This window comes from Oryctolagus cuniculus, chromosome 5 (genome assembly GCF_051225735.1).
Source record: "Oryctolagus cuniculus isolate XC-2025 breed Fujian yellow rabbit chromosome 5, ASM5122573v1, whole genome shotgun sequence".
NCBI lineage: Eukaryota > Metazoa > Chordata > Mammalia > Lagomorpha > Leporidae > Oryctolagus > Oryctolagus cuniculus.
Window position 1 is genome coordinate 36,337,138 of NC_142871.1, and position 24,452 is coordinate 36,361,589.

The 24,452-nt window shown below is 37.8% G+C and overlaps 1 protein-coding gene across 1 annotated transcript; it reads right to left on the reverse strand.

Moving 5' to 3' along the window:
* Positions 1–11,926: 11,926 nt before the first annotated feature.
* Positions 11,927–12,955, reverse strand: LOC100355300 (trace amine-associated receptor 6-like). Its single transcript, XM_089333527.1, has one exon. It carries the CDS (start codon positions 12,953–12,955, stop codon positions 11,927–11,929), a length of 1,029 nt encoding a protein of 342 aa, XP_089189653.1.
* Positions 12,956–24,452: the final 11,497 nt, after the last annotated feature.

Here is a 24,452-nt window from a genome sequence, read left to right on the forward strand (position 1 = left end):
AGAGATTGATACATTCACACTAATGCTAATAAGTACTGCAAAGGTGAGAGACAAAGCTTGTGTGAATACAATTTCAGGCAGATTCCGACAAAAGAGCCCCTAAAAGTAGAGTTAGATGAACATGTTGTATCAATAGTTGCGGCATTTTTATTATTCTACCTTTTAAGGTATACCATCTACATTTATTAGGGGGATCTAGGTTAATTTACACTTTCATATTTGTGCTTTGTCATAAATAAAGTCCAAGGTTAGATGTAATGTTAATTAGAAGTGCTTTCCAAGGCTTTTAAAACCTTTGCACATAAGTGACTCTTCCGCTCTTCCTCGTATGGCCATCTCCAGTAAATGGATTTGTGTCAGTTATGATCAAAATTTGGCATAAGCTGTGTTTCCAGGGGTTTCTGACTTTCGTTTGCAGGACAGAGTTTGGAGACAAAGTTTTGGTTATCTTGCATCAGCCAAAGTTTTCAGTCTCAGGTCTACACTTCACGCTAATTTGTAAGTTGTGGACTCTTAAAGGTCATTCTAAATTAAATCCACTAAGTAAATCACCTCCCCAGTGACTGAGAGTGTGAAACATTTCTTGTTATGGCCAAGGAAAAAACAGATGTGATAATGATGCCCCATGACCATTGCAGTACCCATGCTCAGAAGTTTGTTAATGAGAGGAAAGGGACAGAACTGTTTTGTATCCTTGTCTCTTTGGATTAGAAGGTAGAGCAACCAAGCACACAGCAGAGTCAAAGTGTTAAACTGTAAATGAAGAGCTGTGGGCATTGATTATTTGCAATCAATTTATCTAGGTAATGGTCTGAGCAATTCTTAAAGTTAGTTTACAATGGAGTGAGTGCTCAACTTGTCTCTTTATATAACCCATTTGTGTTTGAAAAGATTATCTTAATCATACACATTAACTGTTTATGGAATATTTGAGTAGAGTGAGAAACAATAAGAAATTATTTTTGATGCAATGACAGCTTTCAAGTGTGGTCTAGCACATCTTCCTTCTTTCATCCCTTAGTTGCATCTAAGCAGGACTCATACTTGCCTACTCAAAGTGTTAAAAATTTCAGTTTTAGGAAACTCCACTTTAAAACTTTTCTCCGTAAATACCGGAGTGCTCCTGAGCTCCCTGCCCAGAGTAAAGAGCTATAATCTCAAAACGTTTCCTTTTTAAGGAAGGATAATATTTATTTTAATTCCACATCCACTATACATTTCTGTTTCTATTTCATAAAGAGAAAGAGAGAGTAGAAACAAAGGAACAAAATAATTTGATTTCTTTGTAAGTTCTACTTGGTGATCATGACTTATGTATATTGAGCTGCGGAATTATGGCTGTCTCATGCAATGCAAGCCTGAATTCTGCAGATATCTCTGCAGGAGACATCCCCATTCCCCCAGTTTACCAGAGGCTCAAGCTTTCTCTGATTTGGACACTTTCTCCTCAACTTCTATGTCACAGACAGTTGATGCATCCTTAAATGGGGGCACCTTCATGAAAGGCCAAGCCTGACTACCTTCCACATGTTCTCCAAGACACATGAACCTCATGTACCTTTACCATTTGAGTAAGTGACATGTTGTCTTCAAGTGCCACCAGCCCATTTCCCCTCCCACCAATCTCTCCAATTCTACCTTTTCTCTCTCAAAATGGACAGAGGGCAGGTCAGCAAAACTATTAAATAAGGAAACATGAACAGGGGCCAGGGTAGTGGCATAGTGGGTGTGCTAGTCCGTGTCCTCGCTGTTCCACTTCTGACCCAGCTCCCTGCTAGTGGACTGGAAAAGGCAGCAGAAGGTGACCCAAGTATTTAGGTTACTGCCACCCATGTGGAGACCTGAATGAATCTCTTGGCTCCTGGTTTCAGCCTGATCCAGCACTGCCATTGTGGCCATTTGGGGAGTGAACTAGTGATAGAAGACTTTTCCTCTTTCACTCCCTCTCTTCTCTCTGTAACTCTGACTTGCAAATAAATAAAATACATCTTTAGAAAAAATTTGAAATCCATACATAGAAGGGTTTTCAAAATGTTCATAGAAAGTGCATATTACAGAAAGAGCTATGCCAGGATTCCAAATTTTTGGTACCTACAATGAACTGATCTTTTAATTTCCCAATTACCATTAACTTTTTGAAGCATCCTCATACATTTGTGTAGTCGTCACATTGAAAGCATTGCCCTTCAATCTACAACACTATTAACATGATAAAACGTGACAAAAACTTTTTTCCCATGACCAATATTCTCCTTATTCTATATCTTCACTACCATGTAGACTGAGTGAAACTAAATAAGAAAAAGAGGGCAGAAGGAAGAGTGAACACTCATACTATGTCCCTCTCTACTTTAGGGCTCTAAGTCCTGGGCTTGGGTTACATTGTGGTACAAAAGCAGAGGCTGATTTTTAATCTGAACTAGGATGAACTTTTGAATGGGAATTTAAATCCAGAAATGGCTATGACATCTGCCCAGATTGTTGCAGAAATGGAGAAGGGAGTGTCAGTGGAGCAAGTTTACATGCAACAGTAGATGAACTGGTAAATAAGCAAGTTTGTGATGCACCACATTAAGCGTATTCCATAACTAATGATATTCTCATGCTCAATGAGTGATACTTCCTAATTTGGCAGAGGGAATAAGGACTAGAGTCCCCTTCCTTATGCTTTTCCTGAATATCGGGAAACATTTACAGCCACTGTACTATCCATGTTCAGGTATCAGTCATTCCTTAGAATAATAATTAATAATCAACTATATAATAGTACAGTAGTTCTGAATTAACATTTTAAAGATTGGCTTATTTAATTGTAATGCAGGGTTACAGAGAAGCAAAGACAGAGAGACAGAGACAAAGATCTTCCATCTGCTCGTTCACTCCCCAAATGGTCATAACAGCTAGGGCTGTGCCAATCCAAAGCCAGGAGCCAGGATCCAGGAGCTTCTTCCAGGGTTCCCTCATGATGCAGGGGCCCAGGGACTTGGGCCATCTTCTACTGCTTTCCCAGGCCATAGCAGAGAGCTGGATGGGAAGTTGAGCAGCCGGATCTTGAAGTGGTGCCTATATGGGATGTCACCACTGCAGGCAGTGACTTTACCACAATACCACAGTTCCAGCCCCCTGAATTAATTTTAAATTTTCTCTTACTATGCTTAAGTGATCAGAAATAAATTTGCTGTTGATTAAGTCTTTTTCAAAGTGTGACCAAGTGATTTTGGATTCAGTATTCAGATTTCAAATTCAAACACTAAATGATCGTATGGCAAGACGGACACAATGGTGAGTCACAAAGGATGATATTCTAAGAGGCAGAATAAGCACCTGGGATGCTTTCCTTTACTGTGCATTGGTCTTTCAGTTTGGGGATGTTAAAGAGGTTTGGAGATATGCAGGGAGGAGGCAAGGGAAAGTATCAGGGCCTGCAGGAGGACTAAGGGCCATAGATATTTACCATACTCTAAATACTGATTTAAGAACATCAACATTATAACCATTGGAATAGCTGAATTGGCATATGCCTTGTGAAGACCTGCCCTGTGAAGATAACTGAACACATAGCTTTATTTTCCTTACTCCTGAAATCCCACTGAAATGCCCCCAAAAGTATATCTGAAAGAATGTAAGGATGGGATCAAATGGATTAAAATGCCAGGGTAGGGCCGGCACCACGGCTCACTAGGCTAATCCTCCGCATGCGGTGCTGGCACTGCAGGGTTTTAGTCCCGGTTGGGGCGCCAGATTCTGTCTTGGTTGCTCCTCTTCCAGTCCAGCTCTCTGCTGTGGCCCGGGAGTGCAGAGGATGGCCCAGGTCCTTGGGCCCTGCACCCTATGGGAGACCAGGAGGAAGCACCTGGCTCCTGGCTTTGGATCGACGCAGCGCGCCGGCTGCAACACACCTGCTGTAGTGGCCACTTGGGGGGTGAACCAATGGAAAAAGGAAGACCCTTCTCTCTTCTCTCTCTCTCTCACTAACTCTGCCTGTCAAAAAAAAAAAAATGCCAGGGTAGACTGGGCAGGCATTTGGCACAGGAGGTGAGATGTCATTTGGGACATCCACATTACATATTAGAGACTCTGGGTTCGAGTCTTAACTAGCTTCTGATTCCAGTTTCCTGCTAATGCAGAACCTGGAAGGAAGCAGTGGTGGCTCAACTAGATGAGTTCCTATCATCCATGTAGGAGAGTTGTAGTAAATTCCTAGCTCATGGCTCCGTCCTCACCAAGTCCAACTGTTACAGGCATTTGAGGAGTAGACCAGTAAATGGGGCTCTATATGTCTGTCTGTCTCCTTGTCTTCTTCTCTGTCTTCGACTCTCTCTTTATCTCTCAAAAATTTGTAAAAAAATGAACACAATATTATTGGCTTCAAATTTCTTTCTCATAATTATGCTAGATCCTAGAAGGCAATGGAGAACTGATTCTAAAATTAAGGTAAATTTCTTTTTCAATCAGAATGCTAATTCTAGTTAAAATTATAATTATAATTAAAATTCTATAATTCTATAAAAGCATTCAAAGATAATTGAGAACTAAGTATAGATGTTACACAGTAGGCAACAGATTGCCATAAGTCTATAAAAGTAGCCAAGCCACATCCAAGAAAGGTTGAGTCGAATCAAAGCTTAGAAAGCAGAGTGTACCAGCCAGAAGTTGGAATAGATAATGTTCAATATGCAGACTCTCACTGAAAGGCCCAATTCTGGCCCTGCAGTCAGACACCTCAGAAGCATGGCCACTTCCCTACATGTATTCACAAGATTTGCTCAGTTACTTAAGCCATGTCTTGTACTTTAAAATTATGCTTTGGATTATAACATTCTACAAGTCTACTTTAGTTTCAATGCTTTCTGAATCTACCATCACAGTTTAAAGTCTGGTAGGAGAGGCAAATATATAACATTGGGAAAATATAACATTCTTGCTTTGAAAATTTTTCCATCCCTGGAGTTCAAAAACCAATGTCACATAATTAGAAAGAGAGTGTCTTTCTAGAGGACAATTCGAAGAGAACTCATTTCTGTGAATGCTCACATTCATATGCCACAAAATGAATATGTTCAGGTTCACACAAAAAAAACCATCTTTTAATTCCATTTTACATGAATTTTTGAAATGTTCTCATAAAATTTCAGTTTTGGTAAATATCTTGTTACACAAAGAATGATCCATACCAAACCATATTTACTTACCAAGACTGTATACATTCTTAAAAGCACTCATTAAAGAAATTATATTTAAAGAAAATACAAAATTATTCATTCAGAAAACATTTATGTACTATCCATTTTGTTCCATGTACGGTAGGAGTTTCATGCTGATGACATAAAGATGAACAAGAGGGGACATTCTCCTGAGAAATGTATTTTTGGAAAGTGCAGCTGCTTAAAATGAAGAATTGAAATCATCACCAATCACTGATAAATATAAGAGTGGGATGGCCGGCGCCGCGGCTCACTAGGCTAATCCTCCGCCTAGCGGCGCCGGCACACCGGGTTCTAGTCCCGGTCGGGGCGCCGGATTCTGTCCCGGTTGCCCCTCTTCCAGGCCAGCTCTCTGCTGTGGCCCGGGAGTGCAGTGGAGGATGGCCCAAGTGCTTGGGCCCTGCACCCCATGGGAGACCAGGAAAAGCACCTGGCTCCCGGCTCCTGCCATCGGATCAGCGTGGTGCGCCGGCCGCAGGGCGCCGGCCACGGCGGCCATTGGAGGGTGAACCAACGGCAAAGGAAGACCTTTCTCTCTGTCTCTCTCTCTCTCTCACTGTCCACTCTGCCTGTCAAAAAAAAAAAAAAAAAAAAAGAGTGGGAATAAGAGAGGGAAGAGATGTGCAATTCGGGACATGCTCAAGCTGACTTACCTCAAACGGTAGAGTTAGAAACATACCAATGGATTCCAATTCAATCCCATCAAGGTGGCATGTACCAATGCCATCTCATTAGTTCCAGTGATCAATTTCTGTTCACAATTGATCATAATGATAGGACTAAGAACCAAAGGGATCACATAAACAAGAATAGTGTCTGCAAATACTAGCTGATAGAATCAAAAAGGGAGAGAATGATCCAACATGGGAAGTGAGATACACAGCAGACCCATAGAATGGCAGATGTCCTAAACAGCACTCTGGCCTCAGAATCAGCCCTTAAGGCATGCGGATCTGGCTGAAAAGCCCATGAGAATATTTCAGGCATGGAAAGCCAAGACACTCTGAAAAAAAAAAAAAACCCTAAATGAAAGATCTCTGCGAGTGAGATCTCAGTGGAAAGAACAAGTCATCAAAGAAGGAGGTACCTTTCTCTGAAGGGAGGAGAGAACTTCCACTTTGACCATGGCCTTGTCTAAATATGATCAGAGTCGGTGAATTCAGGGGGCTTCCATAGCCTTGGCAGCTCATGACAAGAGCCTAGGGTGATTACTGACGCCATAAACAAGAGTGTCAATTTGTAAAGTCAACAACAGGAGTCACTGTGCACTTATTCCTCATGTAGGATCTCTGTCCTTAGTGTGCTGTACATTGTGATTTAATGCTATAACTAGTACTCAAACAGTATTTTTCACTTTATGTTTCTGTGTGGGAGCAAACTGTTCAAATCTTTACTTCATGTATGCTAAACTGATCTTCTGTATATAAAGAGAATTGAAAATGAATCTTGATGTGAATGGAAGGGGAGAGGGAGTGGGAAAGGGGAGGGTTGTGGGTGGGAGGGACGTTATGGGGGGGAAGCCATTGTAATCCATAAGCTGTACTTTGGAAATTTATATTCATTAAATAAAAGTTTAAAAAAAAGATAAAAAAAAAAAAAGAAATCATCACCAGAAGATTTACTAATGTTGCCAGCACAATCCTTAAGCTTAACATTGTGTACAGAAGCAGGTGGTGGCTGGGGAGTAAGTGGTTTTGACACAGGGGCCATTCAACTTCTCATAGCACAGTTGTACAGTCCTGGAAGGGGTCAGATCACCACCCAGCATTCTCCGTTTGGATGCCTGATAAGATTGCCATTCTCTATGGCAAACATGTCATTGCAGTTTTCAAAAGTCCCTTAAAACCGCATATAAATATGTCAATAATTACCAGTACATTCAGCTCCCTTCTCTTTTTATGTGCACAACATTATTTGCATGTTTAGGAAATGATTCATTATTCCTTTGCTAATACAAAAGCAATCAGTTTTCATCATACCATAAAATACTGATGATTTCAATAGAAAACAGTTGTTTGATTGCTTAGTTCCTCATATCAGAGACAGTGTTTGTGTTCCAAGAGCAATGGTTTGTTAAGTGATTCAGGTTTGAAGGTCACCTTTTATTAGCGTTGTTCCCCTGACTTAACAAAGATAAGATAATGCCTAAAATACTGTTTCCCCTCAGAAAAGTAGCTCAGTAATTCCAAATACGCAAAACCTTTAAGACTGAATCTCCATAGTGCATGAAGGTCAGACAGGTAAAAAACTTTTAAATAGCTGTTATGTTTATGTCAAAAACAAACTATGTTAGCTGGTGACATTTTATCTTTTATGAAATACAGATGATACCTGTCCATCCACACTGCTTTTTAGAATTTGAAAGCCATCATGTTTGTCCTTATCAATTGTTGGAGATTGTCTTTTCATTTTTGTGAAAACTGTTTATTATTGGTTTCTGAGTGGCTGTCATTAAAACTCTTTTAAATAAGTATATCACTGAGCATTGATTTGTGTTAAAAATGTAAAGCACAGAATCATATATCAATACCTAGATTGTTGCAGGTTTAGTTTTAATGATTTTAATTTGGAAAAGTGAGGGAGGAAAGCACAAGGTGTTTTGCTCATGGAAATTCATAAGGAAAGAGCAAATGCAAACAAAAAGGAGTTCCTTCTAAGATTTGTTTGTTTGTTTTTAATGAGAACTACTGAAAAGACACCAAAGAAATGAAATGTTAGAATCTTCAGAATGAGAGCTTCCAACAAATGGTATTTTACCTCTGACCAATTTCCTTTTCCTCTTAGAACTCTAGAATACAAATTATCTTAGACTTCGAAAAAATTTTTCCGATGAATGACTTCTAAATGTTTTTTAAAACAGATTTTATATTGAAGTATAGCTTATATTTGAAAATTTTTCCCTTTTTGAAACATATATGAGAATATTTAAAATAGCTTTAACTTTTGATGATGCAAATGAGCATCCTTATTCTCTGTAGTATAGACAACACAACATACTATTACTTTTAATGATTTTCAACTATACAGAACAAAAACACGTTTTAAATAATATCTATTGGACTACAAAGGGAATGAACATATTTTCAGACTCATAGCTGCAGTGTGGTAAGTTTTGCCTTCAGTTGTGAATTGTTCACTTTACAATTGGAGAGATTTTCTTTTAGATATTCAAGAGTTTTTATTTATTGGTATTTTTATTGTTTAAGTTTAGGAGGGACAACATGATGTTTTGATAAGCATATCCATAGTTCAATGATAACTATACGTCAGTAATTTAACATCCATTATCTTCCTTAGTTATCTTTTTTTGGGGTGTGTTCAGAACACCTAAAATATTTTTATATTTTTAATAATATTAATACTTTGATACTGCAAATATTCACTTACATATTAGTGTTTTAAATTCTGTGATACTTTATACACACTAAAATCCAACACAGATTTCTAAAGCAGATTGTAAACAAAGCTAATGTTGAATATCTGTTGGATAAAGAAAAATTCTAGGTATCATGTTAGTTTGAATTAATCCTTTCAATTAATTAAAGAAATACAAATCAGGAACCAGGAAGGATCCAAATATAAGTTAGTCTTATTTATTTACAGTGTTTAAATTCTTCAAATGATTGTCAGTAATCCCAGCAATAGGTTTAATACGTAGTCAATTTTCTAAATCTCCTAATCCTAATACTTTGTTTCTTCATATATACTAGTACTGAGCCCATTCCCACTCCCAAATCTCTGATTAGATGGAGTCACATGTTTTCCTGCCTTGGACCTGGCATCATTGACTGTTTCCTTTCCCTAATTACAAGGCTCAGTTTGGCTTCTGGCTCATTTGTTTCTCTTCCATGCTCTGTTCCTCGTCATCCTGGTAATCTTCTACATCCAGCACCTATGCTCAATGGCCAAAGCCTCTGCACCACATTTGTCCCTTCTTGTCCACGGAGAAAAAAGTCAAACGGGAAAGATTTCCCTTTTTAATTTCCCAAATAATGCTGTCTGCAAGCACTGTAACTGGGAAACACATTAAAAATGAGAAGGTTCTTTGTTGAGAACAGAAGTAGACAAAGGGCAAGGTTGATTCCACAAGCCTAATGCATTGAAAGCCTAGTGAAGACTGATGAAACTTGCAAGTCCCGCATTTCCAATATCATGTATCCTGAAGACCACTGATAACTTCTGCCTTTCTGACTACTGATGTTCCATGCTATTAGCTCACCATTACCCTTCTGTTCACAGTCTTTTTTGAACCTTGTCAATACAGTTTTTACTAGGTTATTCATTCAGCTTACTCCTTGTATCAGGAGTTGTCAGTGTCTCACACACACCCTCTCGCTCTTACTGCACCAGTGCACACTGGCTTCATTTCCAACTGTCAGCATCTCAATTTTTTTCTGCTTGAGGTCTTTCTCTTTCCTCTAGAGCTGATTTTACAATTCACAATGTAGGTGGTTAGATCTGCAGAGTTGATAATTCTTGGCAGCTGCCCTTAAAGAATGAATGACAGGAGTTGTGTAAATCCTCTAGCTCCATTACCAAGTAGGCAGGGTGACTGTAAGGTGAGCACTTTGCTGGTTGCCAGTTTCCCCTGTAGGATTAACTCCTATCACCCCACAGTGGTAGAACTTATCTCTGGCTGCTTCTACATCCATGTCTCCATTTCCCACACCCATGCACTTCCTAAATAAATTTCATTCACTGGGATTTTTATCTTGGTGTCAGCTTTTGGGGAACCTGCACTAAGTCATTCTATTTCCTTCCCTCCTGGTTGATTGACTTTGTCTTAACAAAATTCTTTAATCAACAAAATCTCATCCATAATATATTCTTTTAATTTCCTGAACAATGTCTTTCACAGAGTATATATTTCTTTTAAATTTAATTTATTTTATTAAACTAATTATTTAAATTATTAAATTAAATTTATTTATCTATTTAAATGAGAAGTAGAGAGAGAAAGAGATGGAGTGCTACCATCCAGTGGTTCATTTCCTCAAATGCCCACAACAACCTGGGACTATGGCCAAAGCTGGGAACCAGGAACTCAACCCAGGTCTTCCACTTAGTTGTCAGGGACCCAACCACTTGTACCAATACTGCTACCTCCCAGGGTCTGCATCAGCAGGAAGCATGAATCGGGACCAGAGCTCAGTCTCAAACCCAGGAATTCTGCTAACAGGATACGAGCATCCCAAGTGACATCCTAACTGCCAAAACAAATGCTTGTTCATATTCATATTATTCTATTTTATTTCTCTAACTTTGGTATGAGAGTCCAAAATGTGAACAAGTCAGAACAAGAATATGTTGGTTGCTAAGAGAGATACATATACAAGTAGATACTGCAATGATAAAAATGACATAACATAGTAATTACTGTTATCAAAGTATGCATGGAAAAACTTGGCAATGAGGTAACATTAGAGTTGGTCTAGTCAGTTCAGGAGACACACTGAAGGTAAAAACAGAGAATAGATACCCAGAAAGTGAGGAAAGTGTGTGCCAAGTTCTTGGAGATGACAAGATGTAGAGCATCATTCAGATGGACAAGGAGTATTGAATTCCTGCAGGACAAGCACTACGTAGAGAGCAGGGTGAGGGAGGAGCAGTATACACAGGGTTAAGATTGATCATACCCACTTTTATCATGGCAAGCAGTTTGGATTTCTGCAGAGGGAGGTGTGTGGGAGTGAAGAGGACAAATATACATTTGGTGACAAGTATAAATCTCAGCTACCAAGCCCCATATTTACTATAACCATAATTTCTCTTTTTGAAATCGCTTAAATTTGCTTTTGGGCTTGCATCCACTGGGTCAAGTAATAAATCTCAGTAAGCCTAGCATTTACACTTTTTTTTCTCATGGTGGCAATCCAACTTCAGGGTGCTTGGGCTTCGTATCAGTAGCTGTGAGTGTTCTTTGTGGGGTCTCTGGAGAAATACATTCCCCCAGCTGGAAGAAGCAGATTCAGCACCATTCCCCTCCCAGGAAGGAAGTACTCCTTCCAACCTTGGTCTGAATTGAAGTCTCCGGGGCCAATGTATGTGCTTCGGGCACAGGTCTCTGCTCCTATAGCTGGTACTGATGTGCTGAACTCACCTTTCTCTCTATTGCTTGGGAATGATTAAGTTTTTAAAGAGATGTCAAATCAAAGAACAGAGATGTTAAAAATATCTTTCCATGTTCCTTCTCTTACCAAGTCTTTTTCTTCCAGTGACACTAAATGACTCATTTTGCTCTTGTTTGCTTCTTTAACTTCACTTGCTAGTCTCCCAGTATTTGCACATGTAATAAAACCAGTGCATAGAGCACTTCCAAACACACACCTTCACAGTCTTGCTATTTCTGAAATCATCTATGGCTTCCAGATCTCAGTCAGCACTCCTACAGGATCCCTGTCATACTCCTATTTTTGGATTTTCAGTCTGTAGTTCAGATATTTACAATATGAAGCATCTGAGAAAACATCAGATAACTCCCACTTCATGTTAGGATGGCTTAGGATACAAACCAGGAAGACTTGAGGTGCTCTAAACTTCACTTTCTATAAAAGCCTTCCTATCTAGTATCTCTTGGTGAGCTTGCAAACTCTTGTTTCTAGAACTCTTTAGGACTTCGTTTTATCACATTTACGAACACTTGAATTAATTTTGTATCTCATGTATTTATTACCCTTTTTAATTTTTTCTTTGTAAAATTGCCTACTTACTTCTGTAGTGGATTAAGAAGATGACTTTATAGTTAATGAACTATCTTTTAATAGCTGGCCAGTTATAATAAGCTTTATTGCTCTCCTAAACCAAGGATAAAATAAAGCATAAATCAAAGGATTTAGAGCAGAACTATAATAACCAAACCAGCAAAATATCTCATAGACATAGGAGGGTGTTATAAAACCCCAAAAGGAATCAACTAATAAATCAATTATATATGGTAGCCATGACACCAAGAATGCTACCACTGTGATACCAAGGGTTTTAGCTGCTTTTCTCTCTCTCTTAGCCACCCTGACTTTGTAAGCCCCTGATATTAATTGTGCTTGGCTGCTACTATTTTCAATTTTTTTAGCCTGCTGTTTAGCTACCAGAAAAATATTACTGTACAGAACTATCATTGTAGAAGTAGGTGTGAAAAATAATAGAAAATATGTCAAACTCCACAATTGATTTATGACAGGCTGACAACCTCCTACACAGTTGATAGCACTGGATAAGTCCTCCAGTCCATCGTCATGGGCACCTGTGTAGAACACAGCTCCGCTGTACACCAGGGGCAGGATCCAGGAGATGCCAATGCAAATTCCGGACACAGACATAGTGAACTTGGTGGGATAGACCAAAGGGTCAGTGACAGCAATGTACCTGTCGATGGAGATGAAGCACAAGTGGAAGAGAGAAGAGTAGCAAAAAGCCACATCACAGCACGTGTGCAAAGTGCAGAAACTTCTCCCAAAATACCAGCAGCTCTCCACGGACCTGACCATGCTGAAGGGCATCACAGTTGCACCCACCAGGAAGTCAGCACCGGCCAGGGAGGCGATGAGGAAATTGGTGGGAGAGTGCAGCTGCCGGAAGTGGAGGATTGAGATCATCACCAGGAGGTTCCCAAAGATGGCCAGCACAGCCCCAAAGCCAAACACTGTGTAGAGGAGCACCCGGGGAGCCGGCGAGTAGGGCATCTTCACGCAGGACCCGTTCACGTTGTCGTAGCAGAGCTGCCCAGCAGCTGGCAGGGACCAGTTGCTGCTCATGCTAATGCTGTACACAGCATATAGGCACATGCAGAGAGAAGTTCTGCCCTTCTGCCATTCACATGAAGCACTTTTATGTTTCCTGAAAGGCAAGAAAAGAGTCTTTAAACTCAATACCCGTGATGTGGTTACCAAATATTACCTCCATGCCCTGCCACATACCCATATCCATTTTCATCTTTGAATCTACAAAATAATCATGCATTCAGCTTAACTCCCCATAAATATTAAGTATTATTAATTACCATTATTATTATATTTCAGAATATGGTTGGAAAATAATTTTAAGTCCAATAAGAATTCAACTTCAGGCAAATCTGCTGCAAACTTCTTACTAATCACAAAAGGTTTCTTAACTTGCAGTTTATCATCTTTCATTTCCTGGCCTGGATGCCTGGGATAGTCCTCTTTTTCAGTTACTGATATGTGATGTGATTTGTTATTTATATGTCACCTTATGTAACTCCCCATCCCCAAGGCTGTCTGAGGAGTTTATGACAAAACCCCAGCCAAATCCTATATCTCAAAAACACCTAAGATGGAGTCCCTGTAGTGCAAGGTGTGACTAGAAAGAAGGAACTTCTAGGTAATTGAAAATGAAACTTGATGAAGGGCGGGATGGGAGAGGGAGTGGGAGAGGGGAGGGCCACAGGAGGAGGGAGGTTGGGCGGGAGAAGCCACAACAATACAAAAGTTGCACTTTGTAAATTCACATTTATTAAATAAAAAAAAACTATATAACAAACAAAAAAAGAAAGAAAAAGAAAAGAAAAAAAAGAACTTAATACTTTACCCTTTTAATAATTTTTTATGTTCTACTTAAAACTATTGGTTGAACTCTGTAATTAATACACAATTACTCTTAGGTGTTTAATCAATGCTATAACTAGTACTCAAATAGTATTTTACACTTTGTGTTTCTGTGTGGGTGCAAACTGTGGAAATCTTTACTTAATATATGCTAAATTGATCTTCTGTATATAAAGATAATTGAAAATTAATCTTGATGTAAATGGAAGGGGAGAGGGAGTGGGAGAGGGGAGTGCTGTGGGTGGGAGGGAAGTTATGGGGGGGGAGCTATTGTAATTCATAAGCTATACTTTGGAAATTTATGTTCATTAAATAAAATAAAATGAAAAAAGAAGGAACTTCTAGCTAATAATTACCACTTGAAATTTAACGCTGCTGATACAACATCACTGGACTCCATGTCAAGAATGGAAGCTTGCTTTAGCATTAGAAAACCAGCTAATGTCATTTGCCATTTTAACAAATTAAGATTGAAATTTTATGATCATCTGATGAAATGCAGAAAAAGTATTTGATTAAATTCAAAATTATTCATTACTAGGAAGAAAAATTCTTTGCCAACTGAATCTCTAGGTCTCTACAAAAGGGCATACCATATGTAAAATAATCAAAAAAGTGAAAGTTGACAACATTCCTTTTTTGTAATGTTTATTTATTTGAAAGGCAGAATGACACAGAGAGAGAAATAGAGAGAGAGAGATCATGCATCTGCTAGTTCACTCCTCAAATGCTCACAACAGCTGGGGCTAGATCAGGACAAAGCCAGGAGTCAGGAACTCCACGTGGGTGACAGAGACCTAAATAGTTGAAATATCACCTGCTGTCTCCCAGGGCACACATTAGTAAAAAGCTGGATCAGAAATTGGGGCAGAACTCAAATTCAGGCACTCTGACATATCCCAAGCAGTGACTTAAACCACTGTACACAAAGACCTGTCCCTGACAACTTTCTCTTTAAGATCAGCAACAAGGCAAAAAATACTTCAGAAATTCTAAGGCTCATTGAATATAAGTCCACCTAAGATATCTGTAATTGTAATGAAGAAAATTAATCCATGTACTTATTATTCATATTTTCCATTAGGCATCTATTTCTGTCACGTTCTTGAAAAGCAAGAGCAAGAAATAACTCCTCCCTTAGGGTGTTGTCCATGTACAATACGAGACAGATCTAAAGCAATAATAACAATGCGTTGTGTTTCCAAATGAATAAGCACATGTAAAATATGTAAAACAAGAAATGGCACAGATTAACTCATGTATCTGAAGGTGCCTGAAAAGAATTCTCTTTGGGGGCAGACATTGTGCTTTGGAGGGTTAAGCCACTTCTTAGGGTGCCCCTATCCCATATCAAAGTGTATGTTTGAAGTCTGCTGCCCAGCTTCCTGCTAATGCAACCTGAGAAGCAGCAAATGATTGTTCAAGTGCAGCCATTCATGTCAGAAACCCAGATGGGGTTGCTGGCTCCTGGCTTTGGCCTGGCCCATCCCCAGATGCTGTGAGCATTTGGGAAATGAACCAGTGGGTGGAAGATCTCCACCACCACCACCACCCCCTCCTCTCACTTGTTCTATATTTCAAGTAAATGAAAAAAAAATAAAAAAGAATTCCTTGAGGAATGAGTTTAAACCAACTTTAGAAGGAATGAAGAAAGAGGTATTGAGTTCCAACATGATGTACAAATTTTTGCATTCTATTAATCATTTTCGATTTTATCCTGTGATTACAGATGGGAGTAGAGAAAGATCCTGAATAGCAAGTAAAAATCTCAACTACCACATACTTAGGTCAGCTCTTGTGTAATTTGCTCTGTATTAATCTTGTGAACCCTGTCGTATAAGAGACAATGATTTAAGCTCAGTGAATTTGAGCATCCCACTCTTTTCTCCTAGGATTGTAGCTAAGCTCCAGGATTCTTTTAGTGTGTCTCACTTCCATTGGAGCAGATTTGGGTTGTCTTTGTAGGTTTTGTCTAGGGTAAAATAGCCATCTTCCTCAAAAGAGAGAAAAGGAGGTTCCATGTCCCTAAACTAAAACAAGATGTTTCACAACATCCCCTCCAGGCCTTGGAAGTGTTGTGGATGCAGCAATGTCATTTGCATGTGCTCCAGATAACCTGAAAGTAGTCTTATTGGCATGGTTATTTTGTATTTCAAAGTCAGTGTATCATAATCTACCTTTCCTCTAGGAAAGTGTTCCACTTTTTAAAAATCCAAGAGACTAATTGCAGGCTCATAATCTTGCTTCCAAGTCCCTTCATTTTCAGTGTCTTCAGCTGGGTCTCAAAGGTTTTACTCTATCAAAGTTTTCTCTCTAATTTAATCTCCCACTGCATCTCCCTCTTGCCCTCCAGCTTTCTGCTGCTTATTCTGTGCTTGCTCAGGAGTTGTCCAAGATGGTTAAAGATATTTGTATTCCTGTAACAGTGCATGAGAGTTCACTTTTCTCTGCATCTTCATTAGAATTTGTAGGGTTTTTTTCTGTCATTTTTAGTAGCCATTCTAACTAGAGTAAGATGATATCTCACTGTGGTTTTGAGCTACATTTCCACAATATTGAGCATTTCTTAAAAAAATGTGTATATTTTTTAATTTCCTTCTCTTGCCTTATTGCTCTGGATAAAAGTTCCAGTAACATAGAAAATAAGAGCAGTTAGATTGGACCTTCTTGGCAGATTTTCAGTCTTAGAAAAAATGCTTTCAGCTTTAGCCTCTTTAATATGATGTTGACTGTGGGTTTGTCACACAAAATCTTTATTATGTTAAAGTATGTTACTTCTATTCCTAATTCATTCAAAGTTCTTATCATAAGTGAATGTTGAATTTTATTGCATGTTTTATTTGCTTCTTTTTTTTTTCATTCATATAATATCCATTTATTGTATAAGTGAAATGAGCACATACTATGTTTCAGGACCTGTCACAAATAATGTCACAAACAATTTTAAAAAGAAGTAAAGAAAATCGTTAAAGAAGCTTAGACTTTTCTCCAGTTACAGGCAAATATTTCATAACTAAGAATATACTTTGCTATATTATATTGTGAAGTACTGTACTATATACTGTATACTGAAGTACTGTGACTGTGATTGTAATATACTGTGAAGTACTGTGACTGTGTAAGTTATTTAGTTGTTTCTGGGCTTCTTTTTTTTTTTCAGACCTATTGTCATGTTTAATCCCAGCAAGAGTCAAGTTGGGAATTGATAATTTCTTCTTTTTTTTTTTAACAGAAGATCAGTTTAGTATACATTAAGTAAAGATTTCAACAGTTTGCACCCTCATAGAAACACAAAGTGAGATATACTGTTTGAGTACTCGTTATAGCATTAAGCCTCAATGTACAGCACATTAAGGACAGAGATTCTACATGAGGAGTAAGTGCACAGTGACTCCTGTTGTTGACTTTACAAATTGACACTCCTGTTTATGGCATCAGTAATCTCCCTATGCACCAGTCATGAGTTTCCAAGGCTATGGAAGCCCCTTGAGTTCTCCGACTCTTATCTTGTTTAGACAAGGTCATAGTCAAAGTGGAGGTTCTCTCCTCCCTTCAGAGAAAGGTACCTCCTTCTTTGAAGACCTGTTCTTTCCACTTGGATCTCACTCACAGAGATCTTTCATTTAGGTGTTTTTTTTTGTTTGTTTGTTTGTTTGGGTTTTTTTTTTTTGTTTTTTTTTTTTTTTGCCAGAGTGTCTTGGCTTTCCATGCCTGAAATACTCTCATGGGCTTTTCAGCCAGATCCGAGTGCCTTTAGGGCTGATTCTGAGGCCAGAGTGCTGTTTAGGACATCCGCCACTCTATGAGTCTGCTGAGTATCTCGCTTCCCATGTTGGATCACTCTCCCCTTTATTTATTCTATCGGTTAGTATTAGCAGGTACTAGACATGTTTATGTGCTCCCTTTGACTCTTAGTCCTTTCATTATGATCAATTGTGAACTGAAATTGATCACTTGGACTGGTGAGATGGCATTGGTACATGCCACCTTGATGGGATTAAATTGGAGTCCCCTGATATGTTTCTAACTCTACCATTTGGGGCAAGTCAGCTTGAGCATGTCCCTAATTGTACATCTCTTCCCTCTCTTATCCCCACTCTTATGTTTAACAGGGATCACATTTCAGTTAATTTTTAACACTTAAGAATAACTGTGTATTAATTACAGAATTAAACCAGTCATATTTATTCGCTTCTGTTGAGATGATCAAGTGATTTTTATTCATTCTATCAATATGCATTATGCTTATTGATTTGCATATGTTGAACCATCCCTGCATCCCACTTGGTTATAGTGAATGACTTTTTGATGTGTTATTGGACTTAATGCCAGTGTTTTGTTGAGAATCTTTGCTAGTATGTTCATTAGGGATACTATTTTGGTGGATCTTTGACTAGTTTTGAAGGATGAGTTTGGAAGGATTTCCTACCTTGAAATTTTTTGGAATTATTTGAAGGAATTAGTGTTAGTCCTTTCTTATAATTTTGATGAAATTCAGTATTGTAGCCACCTAGCCCTGGGCTTTTCTTTGTTGTGAGACTTTCATTACTGATTGAATTTAATTATTCCTATTATTATGAGTCTGTTTTGGTTTTCTGTGTCTTCATGTCTTCATGATTTAATTTTACAAAGTTATATGTGTCTAGAAATTTTTTCTAGATTTTCTAGTGTAACAATATATTGTTGTTCATAAGAGTCTCTAATGATACATTAGATTTCTGTAGTATCAGTTGTAATATCTCCTTTTTCATCTCTAATTTTATTTACTTGGGTCTTCTCTCTTTTTTCCTTGACTACTAAACCTAATAGTTTACCAATTTTATTTATCTTTTCAAAAAATGATCTCTTCAATGATATTTTGTGGGGTTTTTTGGTCTTATTTTTTTCATTTTTTTCTGCTCTTATCTTTGTTATTTCTTTCCATCTACTAACTTTGAGTTTGACCTGTGTTTGCTTTTCCAGGTCCTCAAAATACATGATTAACTTGGTTTTATTAACCAAGAAACCTTTTATTTAAATTATACATACTCATGCATTTCATAAGTACAACTTTGGAACATAGTGATTCTTCCTACCCTATCACCCTCTCACCCACACTCTCACACTTCTTACTCTTCCCTCTCCTATTTCCAGTCTTAGTTTTTACTGATTTATCTTTCCAATTAACTTTATACATAAGATTAACTCTATGCTAAGTAAAGAGTTCAACAAACAGTGTGAAAAAAAAACAAAACTGTTCCTCAATAGTCAAACAAGGGCTGTTCAAAGTCATCATATCTCAAATTGTCAATTCCATTTCTATAGACTACCTTTTAGATGCTCTATTGGTTAACATAGGTCAGGGAGAACATATTGTATTTGTCCTTTTGGGACCAATTTATTTCACCAAGTATAATGTTTTCCGATTGCATCCATTTTGTTGCAAATGACAGGATTTCATTTTTTTTAGTGCTATGTAGTATTTGTGGCATACATATGCTATAATTTCTTTATCTAGTCTCCAGTTGATGGGCATTTGGGTTGATTCCATATCATAGCTAATGTGAATTGAGCTGCAATAAACATGGGGGTACAGGTAATTCTTTCATATGCTGATTTTATTTACCTTGGGTGAATTCCCAGGGGTGGGATGGCAGGGTCATAGTGTAGGACTATATTCAGATTTCTGAGGTATCTCCATACTGTTTTCCACAGTGAGTGTACCAGTTTACATTCCCACCAACAATATACCTTTATTTCACATACTGCCAGCATTTGTTGCTTCTTGATTTCTGTATGCAAGCCAGTCTAAAGCAGGGTAGAGTAGGATGGGGTGAGGTGAAACCTCATTGTGGTTTAGATTATCATTTCCCTGATGGCTAGTGATACTGAACATTTGTTCATGTGTCTGTTGACCATTTGGATTTCCTCTTTTGAAAAATGCCTGTTTAATTCATTTGGCAATTTCTTAACTGCATTGTTTGTTTTACTGTTATTGAGTTTCTTGAACTTCTTATAGATTCTGGATATTAATCCTTTATCAGTTGCATAGTTTGAGAAATAATTTCTCCCATTATATTGGTTGTCTCTTCACTTTCCTATTTCTTTTGCAGTACAAACTTCTCAATTATGTATAATCCCATTTGTCAATTTTGGCTTTTATTGGTGGTGCCTTTGGGAACTTTCCCAAAAAGTCTTTGTCTATACCAATGGCTTGCAGGGTTTCCGCAACATTTTAGAATAATTTGATGGTATTAGATCATAGATTTAGGTCTTAGATCCATTTTCAGTGGATTTTTGTTTAAGATGTGAGGAATGGGTCTTGTTTCATACTTCTGCAGGTGCAGATCCAATTTTCCCAGCACCATTTGTAGCAGAGACTGTCTTTGCTCCAGGGATTGATTTTAGTGCCTTTTTCAATGATAAGTTGATTGTAGATGCATAGGTTGACTTCCAAAGTTTTTCAACCAGTACCAGGCTGTTTTGATTATAACTGCCCGTAGGATGTCTTAAAAATCTGGTATTGTGATGATTCAGGCTTGGTTTTGTTGTATAAGATTGCTTAAGCTATTTGGGGTTTTCTGTGTTACCATATGAATTTCAGCATCATTTTTTTCTATATCTGGCAATAATATACTTGGTATTTTGATTGGTATTGCATTGAATCTGTAAATTGCTTATGGTAGTATAAACATCTTAATGATATTGATTCTTCTAATCCATGAACATGGAAGATTTTTCCATTTTTTTGTGTCTTCTATTTTTTAATATTTTTAAATTCTCATCATAGTGATCTTTGATGTTCTTAGTTAAATTTATTCCAAGGTATTTAATTTTTTTTGCAGTTATTGTGAATAGGATTGAGCTTAGAAGTTCTTTCTCAGCCGTGGCATTGTCTGTGTATACAAAGGCTGTTGATTTTTGTGTATTGACTTTAAATCCTCCTATTTTACCAAACTCTTCTGAGTTCCAACAATCTCTTAGTGGAATATTTTGGCTCCCCTAAATATAAAATCACATCATCAGCAAGTGATATTAATTTGACTTCCTCCTTCCCAATTTGTATCCCTTTCATTTCTTTTTCTTTCTTAAAGGCTCTGGCTAAATCTTTCAGGACTATATTGAATAGCATTGGTGAGAATGGGCATCCTTGTCTGGTTTCAGATCTTAGTGGGAATGCTTTCAACTTTTCCCCATTCGATAGGAAATTGACCATGGATTTGCCATAAATTGCTTTGATTGTGTCATGGAATGTTCCTTCTATACCCAATTTGCTTAATGTTTTCATCATGAAAAAATGTTGTGTTTTATCAAATGCTCTCTCTTTTTCTATTGAGATAATCGTATGTTTTTGTTCTTCAGTTTGTTAATGTGGTCTATCACATTGATTTGAGTATTTTGAGCCCTCCCTGCATACCTGAGGTAAATCCCACTTCATCTGGATGAATGATCTTTCTGATGTGTTGTTGGAAGTGACTGGCTAGTATTTTTTTTTTGAAATTCTTGCTATGTCCATGAGGGAAATTGGTCTGTAGTTCTCTATGTTGTATCTTTTTCAGGTTTAGGAATTAAGATGATGCTGGCTTCATAGAAGGAGTTTGGGAGGATTACCTCTCTTTCAATTATTTTGAATAGCTTGAGAATAATTGGAGTTAGTTCTTCTACAGATGTCTCATAGAATTCAGCAGTGAACTGTCCAGTCCTGGGCTTTTCTTTGTTGGGAGGATTTTTTTTTTAATTTTCTTTTTTTAAAAACTTTTATTTAGTAAATATAAATTTCCAAAGTACATTTTATGGATTACAATGGCTTTCCTCCTCCCATAACTCCCCCCACACTCGCAACCCTCCCATCTCCCACTCCATCTCCTATCCCATTCACATCAAGATTCATTTTCAATTATCTTTATATACAGAAGATCGATTCAGTATATATTAAGTAAAGATTTCATCAGTTTGCACCCACACAGAAACACAGAGTGTAAAATACTGTTTGAGTACTAGTTATACATTAATTCACATTGGACAACACATTAAGGACAGAGATCCCACATGAGGAGTAAGTACACAGTGACTCCTGTTGTTGACTTAACAATTTGACACTCTTGTTTATGGGGTCAGTAATCTCCCTAGGCTCTAGTCATGAGTTGCCAAGGCTATGGAAGCCTTTTGAGTTCACTGACTTTGATCTTATTCCGACAGGGTCATAGTCAAAGTGGAAGTTCTCTCCTCCCTTTAGAGAAAGGTACCTTGTTGGGAGGATTTTTTATCAGTGATTCACCTTCTGTCTGAGTTACTTCTCTGTTTAGGTTTTCTGTGTTTTCATGGCTCAATTTAGGTAGGGCATATGCATCCAGAATTTATCCATTTCTTCTGGGTTTCCTGATTTGTTGGCATACATCTCTTGGTAGTAATTCCTGCTTTTTTTTATGTCTGTGGTATCTGCTGTTACAGTTCCTTTTTTATCTCTACTTTTATTGATTTGTATCTTCTCTCTCTTTTATTGGTTAGTTGGGCCATGGTGTGTCCATTTTGTTTATTATTTTCAAAAAACCAGCTCTTTGTTTTGCTTACTTACTTACTTACTTATTTATTTATTGGGTTTCAATTTTGTTTAATTCTTCTCTAATTTTAATTATTTCTTTTCTCCTACCAATTTTGGGTTTGATTTGCTGCTGTTTTTCTAGGTCTTTGAGCTACATTGATAGTTCACTTATTTGGTGCCGTTCCAATTTCTTGCTGTAAGCACCAAATGCTATAAACTTTCCTCTTAACACTTTTTACTGTATCCCATAAGTTTTGACATGTTTTATTTTCATCTTCATTTGTTTTGAGATATTTTTTAACTTATTTTTTTATTTCTTCTATGACCACTGCTCATCCAGTAGCATATTGTTCATTCTCCGTGTTTGGACATGATCTAGAGATTCTTAAGTTGTTGATTTCCAGCTCCATTCCATTGTGGTCAGAGAAGATGCATGGTATGATTTTGATTTTTTTTTTGAATTTGCTGAGACTTGCTTTATTGCCTAGCATGTGGTCTATCATAGAGAAAGTCCCATGCATTAGTGAGAAGATTATATATTCTGCAACTGTAGTATAAAAAGTTTTGTAGATATCCATTAGGTCCCTTTGGTCTATAGTGTCAATTAACTCTGTTGTTTCCTAGCTAATTTTCTGTCTGGTTGATCTGTTCATTGTTGAAAGTGGGGGTACTGAAGTCCCCCATTACTATTGTATAGGAGTCCATATCTCTCTTTAGATGTTTATGTTAGTCACATCTTCCTATTGAATTGCTTCCATATTCATTACACGGTGGTCTTTGTCTCTTTTAACACTCTTTGTGTTAAAGTCTATTTTGTCTGATATTGAGATGGCTGCACCAATTCTTTTTTGGCTTCTGTTAGCATAGAATATCTTTGTCCATCTTTTCACTTTCAGACTGCATGTATTATTGTTGGAAAGATGTGCTTCTTCTAGGTAGTAAATAGATGAGTCTTGTTTTGTAATCCATTCTTCCAGTCGGAATCATTTAACTGAAGAAATGAGATCATTTACATTCAAGTTAACTAATGATAAGTAATGATTTGGTCCTGCCTGCTTTCCATAAATATTTCTAATCTTTACTTTGGATTTCCTTTGTACTTTTACTGGGAGATTTTTGCTTTCACTTTCTTTCATAGTGATTATCATGTTTGTGTTTCTGTGTGTAGCACATCCTTAAGCATTTTTCTTACAGCTGGATGAGTAGTAACAAATTCTTTCAATTTCCGTTTGTTGTGGAAAGTCTTTATTTCATCTTTATTCATAAATCAGAGCTTTGCAGGGTACGGTATTCTAGATGACAATTTTTTTCTCTCAAGACTTGGACTATATCTTGCCAATTCCTTCTATTGGAGACTGAACATAATCTGATGTTTCTCTCATACATGTTTTAGAATCTTTCTTTATAAGCATTACTGTGGAAAGTTTGACTACAATGTGTCATGGTGAAGATCTTTTTTTGTCATGTCTATGAGGAGTTCTATGTATGCTTTCTGTACTTGAATTTCTCTTTCTCCAAATCAGTGAAGCCTTTTATAATTATATCACTTAAAAAGACTTTTAAAATAAATTCATTTATGTATTTGAAAGTCAGAGCTACACACAGAGAGAAGCAGGATGGGGGAGTCTTCCATCTGATGGTTCACTCCCCAAATGGCTACAATGGTCGGAGCTGTGCTGACCCAAAGCCAGGTGCCAGGAGCTTCTTCCAGGTCTCCCATATGGGTGCAGGGGCCCAAGGAGTTGGGCCATCTTCTTCTGCTTTCCCAGGCCATAGTGGAGAGCTGGATCAGAAGTAGAGCATCCGGGTCTCAGATCGGCACCCATATGGGATACGGGCACTTCAGGCCTGGGCATTAATCCACTGTGCCTCAGCACTTGCCCCTAAAAAGACTTCTAACCATTCTCTCTTTCCATTCCGTCAGGAACTCCTAAGATCTGTATGTTGGGTCATTTGATAGTATCATATAAATCTCCAACACTGTTTTTTAGCTTTCTAATTATTTCTTTTTCTCCTCCTTCACCTCCTCCTCTCCTCCTCCTCCTCCTCCTCCTCCTCCTCCTCCTCCTCTTTCTTCTTGTTTTGTCTGACTGTAAATTTTCAGGGGATTTGTCTTCTAACTCAGATGTTCTTTCTTCTGCTTCACCAAGTCTGTTGTTGAAGCTT

Excerpts from the sequence above, each read along its gene's own strand:
- LOC100355300 (XM_089333527.1), bottom strand. The coding sequence starts at position 12,955 with ATGAGCAGCAACTGGTCCCTGCCAGCTGCTGGGCAGCTCTGCTACGAC.